The sequence below is a fragment of the Epinephelus fuscoguttatus genome, linkage group LG6 (genome assembly GCF_011397635.1).
Source record: "Epinephelus fuscoguttatus linkage group LG6, E.fuscoguttatus.final_Chr_v1".
Taxonomy (NCBI): domain Eukaryota; kingdom Metazoa; phylum Chordata; class Actinopteri; order Perciformes; family Serranidae; genus Epinephelus; species Epinephelus fuscoguttatus.
In genome coordinates, this window is record NC_064757.1 from 44,704,274 (window position 1) to 44,718,545 (window position 14,272).

At 43.4% G+C, this 14,272-nt stretch overlaps 1 protein-coding gene across 2 annotated transcripts in view; it reads right to left on the minus strand.

The window, feature by feature from the left end:
* Positions 1–5,535: 5,535 nt before the first annotated feature.
* The window catches only part of ddr2l (discoidin domain receptor family, member 2, like), a 42,282-nt gene continuing 33,545 nt past the window's right edge, over positions 5,536–14,272 (minus strand). The window contains exons 13-20 of one of the 2 annotated variants that reach the window (XM_049579637.1): positions 13,591–13,707; positions 13,024–13,098; positions 12,454–12,698; positions 12,157–12,284; positions 11,414–11,611; positions 10,986–11,220; positions 10,537–10,686; positions 5,536–9,226 (exon numbers count right to left, since the gene is read on the minus strand). In XM_049579637.1, coding sequence (XP_049435594.1) covers positions 9,092–9,226; positions 10,537–10,686; positions 10,986–11,220; positions 11,414–11,611; positions 12,157–12,284; positions 12,454–12,698; positions 13,024–13,098; positions 13,591–13,707 — 1,283 coding nt within the window. In that variant the 3' untranslated portion in view covers positions 5,536–9,091. The remainder of the gene's footprint in view (positions 9,227–10,536; positions 10,687–10,985; positions 11,221–11,413; positions 11,612–12,156; positions 12,285–12,453; positions 12,699–13,023; positions 13,099–13,590; positions 13,708–14,272) is intronic. The other variant, XM_049579638.1, reaches the window with a different exon arrangement.

The following is a 14,272-nucleotide window of genomic DNA, read 5'->3' on the forward strand; positions in this document are numbered from 1 at the left end:
CGCCAGACACAGCAAACATCCCACTAACATCCTGGTAACATCACTGTTAAAGGACTTTTTGGGGGAGTTGTTCCTGATCAGCTGTGAGGGTCCAAAGGACAGAGGGATGCCATACGCTGTGAAGCCTCTGAGGCAAATTGTAATTTGTGATATTGGTCAAAACATGTGTAAACTGTGTGTTATGTGTCACGTGCTAACTCACCACCTCAAACTGTCTGCACTCCATTTAACCAGGCTTCACCCTCACTGCTACCTCACCAATTCATCAACAGTTAACAGCTGGAATGATACGGCACAGCAAATCTTTCAACGCTGCAAAACACAAGTTAATAGTACATAACATTATCTGAAAATATACTGACTTATGATGCTTCATATCCTGTCACATCAAAAGGACAAATTAAATTACATTAATTTTTCAATTAAAGTGCAAATTCAGGGTTGCTTCACATTTGTGGGGTTTCACATTGATTTCAGGTTCATTCAAGGATAAACAAATGGATGAACATATATCAGAGGGTTTAAAATGAAACCTGATTAATATGATTGGTGTGAAACCCCTTAAAATGTACAAAACAATATCACAGGTAACTGCATCTTAATATTTTTTTTACCTTAAATGAACTGAATTATTCGATTAAGATGCAAATTTGTGGTAAATCAGTGTACTGATGAGCAATTGTTTTCCTCCACAGTTTAAAGGCGTTTTAGAACCTTCAAAGGCTTTAATTTCTTCTCTTCTATTTTGAGCTGATCTTACTTTCCCTTAATCATGATCTGAAAGATCTGAGAGGTTTTAAACAGAAACAATCCCATAAAATGAACCACATAATACCAAAGCCACCTCATAACCTGCAGGAACAATCTCAGAAATTGTGCAAAATAAAGTTGGAGGTTCCCAAAGTTAGTGCAGCAAACACTGTGTGGCTTCAGAATGAGACAAAGTGCAGCGAGATTATTTAGATTTATAGTTTGTTAAATTGTGGATTTCAATGAAGTGTCAGCCCAAAAATGCAGATGATTAAATGATTTTAAAAATGCATGAGAACTTACAGGTGGCTGAAAAGCAAGGCACAAACAACACTGACAATCAGGGAGTGGTGAGAGGACGTGAGACACAGGTGAGCAGGAGGATGTGGGAGTCAGGTGATCAGGACAGGTGGGAAAGTCTGAGGGCATCTGGTGGACAGGTGGAGAATTGCAATATCCTATAACAGCAGCTGTTTTCATATGGAGCAGGTTTCCATCTCTCTATCATACTGATGACAGACGACATGTTGATTTTCATTTTTGTTAGTATTGGAGAGTCACACTCAGGCACAGAATATGTCAGGTGATGGAGTTGATGAGATTTTATCTGCTATAAATTTTTACTAAACTAAATTACAGAGCATGCCCTCAGCCAATTCACACCCAATCAAAGCACTGCCGCTGTAGCCACTGTCACTATGGTCCTGTCCTTGTATGCTCTGAAAACTAAACTCACATCATCAGTCCCTTCATGGACTCAAATTCAGACTCTCCTCAGTTCCTCAGAATTCTTTGCGGACGTGACAGTTCTCAGCTAAGAGACAAAAATAGTCCTCATCTTGCAGCACGTTCAGGAGGACAACAGCGAGCAACAATTACAGCCAGGTCAGGTTTGGCTGGGCCTACTCTAGCATCACGCTACTGAAAAAACACTTTTAGAAAAGCTGTTGTCACCTTGCCCGGTGTTGTGTAAACCTTCACACATCTGAGGAATCTGTCCAACACTCACTGTGCTGCTTATTTTTTAGATTTTCCATCAAACCAAGGAAAGAGTATTCTTCATACCTGAAGCTGCATTTACCTGCCAACATTAACCAGTGTTTCCACTTGTATCAGAATGAAACCTGGACCGTTGTTTATGTCCCCGTGTCTTTCCTTTTGGCCCCGAGCCATGGTTGAACCACCCTTATGAAAGCTGCGGTCACTGAGCCCACGTCTGCAAACAAACCTCTGCTTATGGTTTCTGTCTCTGTCAAATTTAGCCGTGCTTCCACCGAGGACAATTATAGTGAGAGCAGCACTGTCCTGCAAACGTTTTATAACACCTGACGCATCTATCAACATCGATATCCAATTCATACAGTCACTGATACGTTCTTTTTAAAAGAGAAAAATGATCCTGGAGCCACACCAAGAAAGTCGGGCTTAAAGGGCTGTGCAGAAATGGAATATAATACAATAAGTGTTGGTGAAGATTCTCAGTCATCCAGGTCATGGTAAGTGCTGTATCGTTGGCAACTGGACTTGCTTGCGTTTCTTGAAGATGTTTCATTCTGAAGAACTGAAGAAGCTTCTTGGCTGAGAGGCGAAAGGTCTTCAAGAAACAGAAGCAAGTCCAGTTGCCTACGATACAGCACTTATGATAATACAATAAGTATATTTCCTTTAGTGTATAATCACCTTAAAAAAAGAAGCATTGTGTTTTTGTTACCTTAGAATGAGACATTTCTATCTACACAGGGAGCAGGTCCTCGTCACAGATGCATAATAATACCTAGATACTGGATGCCAAGATGGCGCATATTCGTCCCAATGGAGTTGCTCACCTGATATCTGATTTATAAATATTGCGTACCCACAAAACGAGGCCTGAAAGAGGCGTAAGCACTTCCAACACATAAGTCTTCAACCTTACATAAATACCACCCCAGGACCGGCAGGACTACAGATACATATTAGTCACAAAGGTTCAACAGTGCACATTATGATTAAATTAAAGTTGGATGCACAAAGGTTTTTACTGCTTCTGCTGCTGTGAACCACATGTTCAGTTTGTCCTCTTCAGCCATGTTTCCATGTGAGTAACATTCAGAAAAGTTTGTATGTATTCCCTTGGACGAAGGTGGTTAAATGCATTTCTCTGTCACTGTTGTTTTTAGTTACGTTGTTTTGTTGTTGGTAACCTCTATCATTATTTTGTTCAGTCAAACACTTCATTTTCCTGTTACTACTTTTTGTCTACGGTCATCCGTCACTTGGATGCAGTGTGACCTACTGCACCATGAGCTGTCAAGTTGTCATCTGTTTGTTCAGTGTGCCTCTCGGCTTGTTCTAGAGCTCTTCTGCCCTCTAGTGGCAGAAAAAGATGACTCATTGCAATGTATTAATTGTATCCCTGTTTATTGGCTGTAAAACTTTATCACCAGTGTCATGGCTAACAATAACATTCCTACCCACCACGAACTCTGCTGTTAAACTGGAACACATAAGCCATTGTTTAACCTGGAGGAAAGGGGGAGGAAATCCACCCTAAAACTGAACTCACAGTGTTTTGTCTCCTGGCACCGTAAGAGCCCATACTGCTGACAGCTTCACTTTGAATCCCCAAAGACCTGTTTCAAATATGTGAAAAGCTGCGGTATAAAGTAGAAAATGGGTCTGGTGTCTCTTCAAAGCAACTTCATCCATTGGTGGTACTTTTGTTTTAAGCTGTTCCACGTGTCATTTGTTTCATCATCTCATATAAATTGTGCTTTAGGGTGGAAGTTCTCTGCAGAAGTCAGGGTTTGGAAAAATGTTTGGGTGTCTCTGCTGCCCCCTGCTGATATCCAGCATGTGAACACTCACCAGGAGCACCGACTCTTTGATCTCCACTGACATCAAGTGAGCTGCAACAGTTTAAACAGCTGTAATAAAAACGTCACTCTTCATGTGGGGATTAAACTCACAATGTAACTCCAACAAATTCATTTTGAGGTAATATTAAGGATTATTTGTGCCCAGATACATAGAAACTTTAACAATGCTGTGGTTAACATGTGGTTCTGTTGAGGCACAAAACCCCACTCAGTTATGGTTAGGAAAATACACTACTCAGAAAAATTAAAAACACTTAAATCCCACATCAGATCTTGATGAACAAATTATTCAAGTGGAAAATCTTTACTGATGGACATTGTATAATTTGTTGAGAACAAAATGACGCAACAACCATCAGGGGAAACCAAAATCATCAACCCAGTTGGATTTAGGTCAGGGGAACAAGAGGGCCAGTCAATGGCATCAGTGCCTTCATCATCCAGGAACTGCCTACACACTCTGGCCACACGAGGCCGGGCATTGTCCTGCACCAGGAGGAACCCAGGGAAAGTAGCGATGTCTTGGTAAAAGAACAACCTCTTTTCATGGAGCTAATGCTGCAGAAAACACAACGACAGGTTTCTAAGAAACACCCACGTCCGGTGACTAAAAAAACGCTGGAAAAAAACACAACCGGTTTTGATGTTTGTTGGTCTTGAACGATGGTCTGCAGCTTGGCAGGCGTCTCGCCGAGATGTCACGCCATCCCCTCAACTTCTTGATGAAGTCGGCTCGTATGGTATCTTACTATATAATGACGAAAACTCTGTGTGTGTGTGTGTGTGTGTGTGTGTTCCAGGTTTTTCTCCTCACTGACTTGGTCAATCCATGTGAAATTTGGCACAGTGGTAGAGGGTCATGGGAGGATGCCAATGAAGCAATATTACATCAATTGGCCAAAGGGGGGCGCTATAGCAACCCATTGAAATGTCAAACTTTGAATGGGCATATCTCATGCCCCGTATGTGGTAGAGACATGAAACTTTGCACAGAGATGCCTCTCCTCATGAGGAACACATTTGCCTCAAGAACCCATAACTTCCGCTTATATAGATTTTCCGCCATTTTGAATTGTTTGAAAAACACTTCAAATGGATCTCTTCCTAGGAAGTTTGAGCGATCTGCATGAAACTGGGTGAACATAATCTAGGGAGCAATATCTAAAGTTCCCTCTTGGCAAAAGTTGGAAAACTTCCTAAAACTGAGCTTCTATAAGGCAATGAATATTGCGGAGGGCGTGGCTCATCACATAAAGGTGTAGAACATCTCAAGGGTTTCACCCATCACCACGCAACTTTGTAGGCATATGACCACACATAATCTGAGGGGACCCCTCCATTATTGACCCCATCAAACAAAATGGGGGCGCTAGAGAGCTCATTTCTTATCTAGGCCTAACCGCCATATGGATTTTTACTAAACTTGGTAGATATGTAGAACAGGACGCCTCAAGGTGACTGGAGAAATTTAACTCTAATTGGCAACTGGGTGGCGCTATAACAACAGAAAAATGCTTCAAAATGGCTAAAATGCGACCGATCGCTGTGGCTCCCCCTGTGGACCAATGTTGGTGTTGTTTCTAATGTTTGGTATGACTAAGTCATGGTATGGTATGCTGTACATAATCACGGAAACTGTCAGTGTGTCATTCTGTCAGTCAGTCATTCTGTCTGTCCCACGTTTTTCTACTCACTGACGTGGTCAATCTATGTGAAACTGCACATAGGCATTGAGGACTGGCATAGGTAGAAGGTGACAAAGCTACCAATGGCTATGGACTAGTACTATGTAACTTTGGAAACGTTGATATGATACATACAGACATACATAACGTACCTGTGGTTTGCAGAAATATACACTGCCAACATTTTCTTCTGGTGACTGGATTTCTCCTGTTAGTATAAAATAAGTCACAATCTCTCTGCGTCTGTTTGACAAATTTTACTGTTTATTATAAGAAAACAAACTGAGACTTGAGAGGGTACAGAGTGAAAATGACTTGGGAGGACAGAACACAAAGTTTCTAACTCCCAATATATTAATATACACAGCTACTAGCCTATGTACAATACATGTCTGAAGCAGGACATCTCTGTTTGAAATGTTCAAAAATCCTGTTGGAAAAAAAAGACAGAAAAAAGCCAACACCTTCCCAGAACAGAAATAATCAAAGAAACAGCTACAACTATAAATTCTGATAGATAATCAATTATCAATAATAATAATTAACACACCTAATCTGCATTCACACACTGAGATATTATAGATCACTTACACTGTACACTGACTCGTCTATCTCTCTAAAGGAACCACAACAAAATACACAGGCTCACTGTAGCAAAGGACTCTGGGAGATTGAGTTTAGTGGTTTCCTCACTTTCTGTCCTCTTGCTTTAAAACAAAAATCCCTCCCCCTCATTTAATTACATCGTTTGGCACAACGGAGCAACTCCGGTTAACCACTTCAATCCCAACTAGCTCCCAGTGCTCAAAGGAATGTCAAATACACTCGATCACAACACTCATTTTCTCTTAAACACACACATGTACACACTCGTAGAAGTGTTAAGATACAGTACAGATAAAATAAACACTACTGTAACAACAGAAACACTGAAAGATGCACTCAGACTGAACATATTTGGTCTTCCTCCCTCTCTTTGGTGAAGATGATGTTGATTTGCACCTTTTACACTTTTAAAAATTTGATCTGAGAGGATTGAAAATACTGCACACACGTTACACACTGAGACTAAGAGAGCGACTAAAACATTAAAAGAATGGGACATAAAATTATCAAATTTCAAAACCACTTTTACACATTAGATAATGATGCTGACGACAAAGATTAGCCTTAAAACAGATCACGCATCCGTTAGTCCAGTTGCAGTGTTGACCAATAACCTTTACTTTTCCATGGCTGACGCTCGATCCCTCAGTTATCCGGACATTATGGCGAAATGCTTCAGTACATGTTTGGAAAACTCATCATCATCAGTTCTGTAAACAAAACTCTTAAATGCTATGCTGTAAAAAATCAGTATGGAGTTCAAGACAGGCCTTGACTCGCGCCCTCTTACGGCAGAAAACAGAGGGCAGTAGGACTGGCTGCAGTGATTGGCTGGTTAAAGCAGTGAGAGGCGGGACTTGTCTGATGGCTCCATCTGTCCAAGGTGTATCTGTTCATCCCCCTCAGTCTCTAGTGGCTCATTGGCCCTCAGCTCAGAGGGTCCCTTTCTTACACAGTAGTTCTGCTACGTTCGGCCCAAAATGTACATGTCGTGTCTCGTCTCCACTCGCCGAGATTTTACCTTGATTGGCTGCTGTAGCATGTCTTTAAAATCAGACCAGAGCTAGTCTCATCTTAGTGCTCTCAAAAACAAGACAGGTGAGGAGAATATCTGTCTCACTCCCAATTTGTGAAATAGCGAAGCTTGGTCAGCGGCCCGTCAACGTTAGACACGCACGGAGGCAAACTTTTGCTGCTGTATGAAACGACCTGCACAGCACTGTAATGACGCTCCGGCAACTACTAAGGTGTAAACTGTGAGAAAGTCTCCGGGCAGGAGGGGAGGTGGATGGGACAAACAAACTCCAGAATTTTACACGGGAGCACACTGTTTTTAGTCTTTTGGGAAACCAAAGTCAATCGAGTTGTTTCAATAATGACGTAGTGTGTTAGCATGTGTTGCAAGCTGTGCAAGTGACGTACATTAGAATCACTTGTTTTAAGCTTAACTATGATGTTTTTTCTAAACCTGACCATGTTCTTTTGTTGCCTGAACTTAACGAAGTAAACCTAAAAACAGTTTTTTTTTTTTACCTACGCTGTAAGTTTATTTTGAAAAGAGACGATGCGTGTAACAAGCTTAACGTGCACGTCATCTCTGAACGTCCAAAACTGATGCAGAAGCAGTTTTGTTCCCTCAATCTAATCACGAGTTTTACCCAGGACGCAACAGTGCATCACATACACACGCTAAAAGGTGAGTCTTACAACGAGAAAGTGATGGCATTTGACAACCTGGGATGAGAACGTGTTGGATATATCTACAACACAAGAACTTGCTAGCTCTTTAGACAGCTAACGTGTTGGTTAATTATTGTCCTACATGCTGCGACGTCCTCGACTTTGCATGGTGAATAATCTTAATTTGAACAGTTCGTCATTTGTTTCAAAGTTCTTTGATTCTAATGATGAAACTACTGAGTACGGGATTTCAACCTGTAATACTTTACGGCTAGCTGGCTAATGTTTGGGGGCGCAAGCCAAACGCAGCTCCATCAAGGCAGAACCGGGCTGATGGAGACAAAGAACACGCACCTACAGGTCTCTGGGCTCCAACATAGACATAGACACACTTAACATACATTTTACAGGCCCCAGCACAAACACAGACACAGGTAAATAAAACCTTGACATTAGATCTTTGCATTAGATACTCCTCTGTGTACCCGTGTTGTTAACGTTGGCTTATTCCCACTGGTACCACTCATGCTACAAATGTAAGGCACTTTGAATAAAAAGATCCACCAACTGGCAGATGTTGAAGGTTCAGTCCATTTACAAAGGATTTCTTTTTTTTTATTTTACAAATTTAATAAAATAACATAACTGTTTATCACTTAAATTCTTTATTTCTCTATGGCAACAAAAAAGGCACAACACTTTTTTACTTATTTGGTTTCAATGTGCCGTCACTCGAGATTTTCTCCTTAAATTACCCACCGACTGATTTTCAGTCCGTGAACCACACAGGTTTCATCGCAGCCTGTCGGCACCGTGATGTGACCCTCAGCTGACCAACATTCATATCCACAAAAAAGACCAACAAAAGTGAAATACCGTAAAACAAGAAAAATAAAATAGAATAAAAATCTAAAAATAAAACTACACTACACTTTGACCCTAACCCTAGCTCCAGTGTGGGTTAATATATGAACATGAATAACTGAGAGACACAGACAGTGCTTTACAATATTAATAATAACCACAGGGACAGGAGAAACTACCAAGGCTGAAGTGTCTGTCCAGTTTTTGGCGTCTTAAAAAGCCAAAGAGAAGAAGAAAATAAAGTTTACGGCACCTTTGGCACCATAACAACATGAAGAAAAGATATGTCAAAAGGTCCGACGAGACGTTTTGGTCAAAGGAGCATTAAAGATATGGACGAAACTGTGAAATCAGTAATGATAGAAATCTGTAAAAAGCTTAGAAATCTTCGTTCACCAATGACTGAAAGGTTTGGATCTCCTCTGAGCTGACCCGCCTTGTCTCCTTCCTCCATGCTGTCTCTCAGAGCAGAGCGCTGCTGTGACCACAAAGCAAACCCACCTCCTGACCACAGTTCTGCCATTCCCTCTGACAGAGGCTTTCTCTTGCACACAATCCCAGTCCTCTGTCCTGTCGTGTCAGTCTGTCGTCTTAAAGGAGTCCAGAGATGGAGAAACTCGCCGAGTGGTACTTCCCAGCAGCCTCGGCTCACTGGTTGACATGGGGCCTCAGGGCTTGGTAAAGTCCCTCGAAGGTGGGTCGGTCGGGTATGTCGCGACTCCAACAACGCATCATCAGCTCGAAGAGAGAAGGTGGGCAGAGCGGAGGGCCGTAGAGGAAGATCTGGTGGGGAAATACAGATTAAGAGATCAAAAAGCAAAGAACTGGAGAAAGCATTCCTCAGGTGTACCAACAGAGTCAAAAGAAAACACTAGGGCAAAGGATTGCAGACACTGACAAATAAGACACAAAAGAATTCTCAAAGCCAGTGAAAAAATCACACCCAGACTTCCCAGTGATCATTGCAGCAGTGGTTGTAGCCAGGCGAAGGCATCGTCAGGCCAGGCGTGCTCATGAGCCAATATCTTGATAGAGAAATTCACTTTTTGATTGAACAGCTCTGCATGTTCTGCATGCAAAAAAGCGCAAGATGCACTCAGCTGCAAAATGTTATGGCCGTGTTTGCATTGTGATATCATTACATAACATCTTCTGTGAATCGGACTTTGAGACTTGAGAGGTAGAGGTTGCAAGTAACGCACAAATTTTCAGTTCTATCCGCGGCTGCAATCCATTCCTTGTGAATTCACCTGACAGTGTATTCTCAAGCACTAGTAGTATGGCTTGTGTTTCTAAGTACATGTGTCTGTGACCAGGAGGCGCGTTCATGTGCTTCAGATGGGAAAAGATTGTTTTCAACATAGGTCAACATGTCAAAGGATCGGGTCCAGTGATTGGCTGCGGGTATTCTCTCGCCACAAGTCGCGGCTTAAAGTAAAAGTATCCCAGTTTGACCGCACCGCAGCAGAATCAAGAAGCTGCAGCTCGGAGAGAGACGTGAGGACATTTTTCAGTTGTTGCATCAACAATAACTTGACAAATACTTTGCAAGACAGCTCAGCTGCTTCAAACAGTTTTCAGGTGATTTGCCAAGCTGGTTGTAGATTTGTGATACACCAGTTGCCTTTGGCATATCTGGCACTCGACTTTTTGGGGGTCATCTTTGTAAAACTGTTCCACACACTGACTTTTTCAGCTCCTTGCTAACATATCTATAAAGTGTTGGAGTCATAAAACTAGATCACTCAGTTTAAATGTCCTTGTCTGAGAATAACTAATAGTTAATGTTGGTGCATGATGAATCATGGTGTATTACTATTTCTGAATTTATGGGCTATTTGGGATTTTTGGGGTACTGGTATAGAAAAATGGAGCGTTCCAACACTGGTTTAATAGCTGGTGTAAATGTGTAAAACCCAATAGCTCCCTCTTGTGGTGGAAGTGTGACCTGTGATATGTGAGCTGTAAGCAAACCTAACAAAGTTTAGGAAACTTTGGCGCAACAGTGGCCTAAATACAGCACACCTGGATATGAATGTCATGTCAGATTATACTGAGCTCGGCCCTTTGTGGGTGCGTTTGATTCGTCTCACCTGTCTGCCCTGGTTCCTGAAGAACTCGCCAGTGTTCTCTATGACCTGTTCGTCAGACAGCAGGCTGTAGGGCTGCTCCTTACACAGAGTGAAGATCTCCCACAGGGTGACACCAAACGCCCACACGTCACTGGCCGTGGTGAACTTCCCCTGCAGAAGAGAAGCCGTATTCTATGTTAGGATAAAGCTTTTCATGTTTTAGAATGCAACCCCAATGACCTAGTGTTAAGAGTGTGTTACAATCAGACTGTAGATCATTGTGAGCCCAAAAAGTTGCATTCATCTATGAACACGTGTAAATAAAGTTATTCCAAGCTTTGGTTTCACTTTAAAATCATCCTAACGAGCAGGAAGAGGTGTCAGAGGCCAACAGCTCACAAACACCAGGTGTAAATTATCTTCTCTTCTTTCTCTAGTCCTCTCTGATCTGAACTCTTCCCCTCCCTCACCAGCAGGATGCTCTCCCAGGCCATCCATCGTATGGGCAGCACCGCCCGGCCCTGGATGCGGTAGTAGTCGCTGCTGTACAGGTTCCGGCTCATCCCAAAGTCGGCTATCTTGATGGTGAGGCGGCGGTCCAGCAGGCAGTTCCTGGTGGCCAGGTCGCGGTGCACAAAGTTCAGAGACGCCAGGTACTTCATCCCTGACGAGATCTGCACTGACATGTGGAGGAGGTCGGATAGACTGAGGGAGGGAGAAAAGGACGGAGGAGGGAGAGGGAAGACAAGAGAAAATTTTGAATTCATGATGTTGATCACAGTCTGCAGCTTTTATCACGTGTAACTCCAGCTGTTTGCATCAGACACTACCTGAACTGGATGGACTGGAAAGTTCAGACGTGCTCCTGATGGTGTTAGCATGTTAAAACAGTGTGTACCTGACTGAAGGGATGTTGTTGGCGTGCGTCAGCGTGCTCTCGATCTCCCGCTGCGACAGGAACATGTTGAGGTCTCCGTTCTCCATGTATTCGGTCACCATGCACAGCGGGTCGGACGACACACACACACACAGCAGACGGATGATGTTGGGGTCGTTCAGACGAGACATGATCTTTATTTCCTTCAGGAAGTCGTTCCTGATGGATCGACAGAGGAGACATTTTCAGGTTTCATTTCAGATCCTTTCAGTTTTGGATCGTCTTGATTTCTCTCACACAGGTGATCAAAATGTTAAAAAGAGTTGCAGATTTTCAGGTGCAATCTGTGGAGGGTCTCCCAGATCAATGTATGAGAGGAGCAGCTGCTCCAGAGGCACAGACACACACAACACACAACACTTTGACTGCACCTGGCACTCTGCTGCTCCATCTGCGCCTGGAATACACTGAGGAGGACTGCCAGGAAACTTACTGAGCATATTCATGCAGGGCCAGTGCGAACCAAGATGACAACAAACTGTTATCAAAGTTTCAACTCATGCAAAACACAAATAGGCAGAATTTTGCATCACTGGATCGCAGGGCATGAATTCAGGTGTATTCACGTTGTTGCAGTGACTATGTTACTGCGCCATGCTCCTAATGACTCAACTCCTAACGAGCACTAGAGACACTTTTAAAGAAACAAATAAAGTCACAGATCAATGAAAATAAAATCACTGACACACAGACACATGGCGTACCTGGCTTGGCTGGTGGCGTCAGCCCTCAGCTGTTTAACAGCCACCAGCACCGCACGGCCGTCTCTGTCAGGGAGAGGAGACCCCTCGCCGAGGAACTCTGGAAGCCCCTCGGCCTCACACAGGTGGACCTGCAGCAGACAAGTGGGCATAAATACAACACAGAAAGGAAGCAGACTGAGACGGACACTGTTTGCTGAGAAGAATCAATACTATCAATACATTTTCAAAAACCTGTCAGACTAAACTTTAAAGTATATCCAGCACTTCCTGATTGGCTGTGGCCCCGCCCCTGCTCACCTCTCCAAACTGCCCCTCCCCCAGCTTCTCCCTGAAGATCAGCTGTTGCCGTGGGAACTCGGCAGCAGAGATGTCCTTCCTGGTGAGTGAGTCCACGGTGAGGGCGGGGACGGCGTACATGTTGCTGCCGGTGACGCCCTGCAGCCGCACAATGTCTGTCTCGGCATAGTGCGGCGCGTTGCTGTGGAAACACTGGTGTGGCGTGCACTGGGTGACGTCAGGCTCGGCGTAGCCTCCTCCACACGCTGATGGAGAGAGAATGAAGAGGTGTTTGATTAGACACCTTTTCTCCTGGTCTTCCTTACCCTGAGATAATGACTTCAATAACGTGACTCTTGCTGTGAAATAAACGTCCAAACGTTGTTGAAAACTGTTCAGTTTTATTGGTGAAATTATATTTTTGTCATTTTAGTCCTCAAAAATACTTGAACTTCAAGACTTTACAAATGCCAGAAGAAAACTTTTCAGTATGCATCCACAGGAATGAGAAAGCCAAACGTCCTGTCTGAGTCTAATCTACTGTATCTGACGGATGTTTAAATGTCTGAAGTCACACCTTTCAGCTCTTACCACGCAGCCAGCCTGGCGTCATGTGACAGGAAGTCAGCAGGAGGAGGTCATAGAGAGGATTACCGAGGAGGAGAGCTGGAGGAAGAGGAGGAGGAAACATGGACAGAGACAGAGAGGGCTGGGAGGTAAAGGAGAGAGAAACTGCAGAGTGAATGAGCATGCACATTCAGCATCATCAGGAAAATAAAAGAATCAGAGAACAGGAGAGAGGAAGAGAACTCGTGTAATGTTTTCTGAAGGAAAGACAGGAAGTTAAAGGCAGAGAAACATTCAAAGGCATGCAGGGTGTTTGTGAAGGTGCCAGCAGGGGGCAGACTGCAGTACTTTGATGCATTTACTGCATCTGGAGACTTTTTACAGCATCGCTGATTCAGATTTACTTCCACTCAAGTTTATGTTGCCTTAGATGAGGAAGGTTCTGGATAATTATCACCACATGGTCAATAAGAGGTCGATAAAACATGGACGAGAGAAAGAAGTAAGAAAAACTGGGAGTTTTAAAGGAAAATTCTCAAGTTATTCTCATATTTCTGCTACAGCTACTGTGAGGTCAGACAGTGTGTTTACCTGAGGCCTCTGCACTCTGAGACAGCTCGGGCAGCTTGTTTCTCAGCACCGCCGGGTTCTGGTACTGCGGGTCCAGCAGGAAAACTCTCTCATAGTGAGGGTCAGTGTTAGCGGGGCCTGAGGGGAACAAGACACATGAATCAGTCAAGCACACGAAGTCCAAACCAGAGTCCTGATGGTCAGAAGCTGTGTGACAGGTCAAAATACGTACAGTTTATACATATAAATTCACAGGTACGGGTAAAACTGAACTACACACGGGCAGCAGGTAAGAACAAAACTGTATATTTTATTTTTCAGAATAAAATACAGTAAAAAGCTGTGCAGTATATGTGTAATATTCTAACATCTAAATCACTATTGTCAAGCTGCATTTCCTTTTATTTTGAAAGTCAGTGACACCAGTGTAACCTTTGACCCAGTGGTCACATTGGTCACCGACGTGGAGGACTCCAGCCATGAAACTCTGCAGCCCGAGGATGAGGTGGCAGCCTGCATGGAGTTGGGATCCTTTGGAGGTTTGATGGTGGTGGAAGGAGCATGCTAACATGTTTCCTAACCTGGCAGTGATTGAATGTTTTCACCATCCAGTCAAAGAGACGTCCAATTTAGGAACGGAGAACCAGCTTCATGTGAGGCACTGGAGCCTGGGTGTGGTGCAGCTTTGACTTAGACGGGTAAC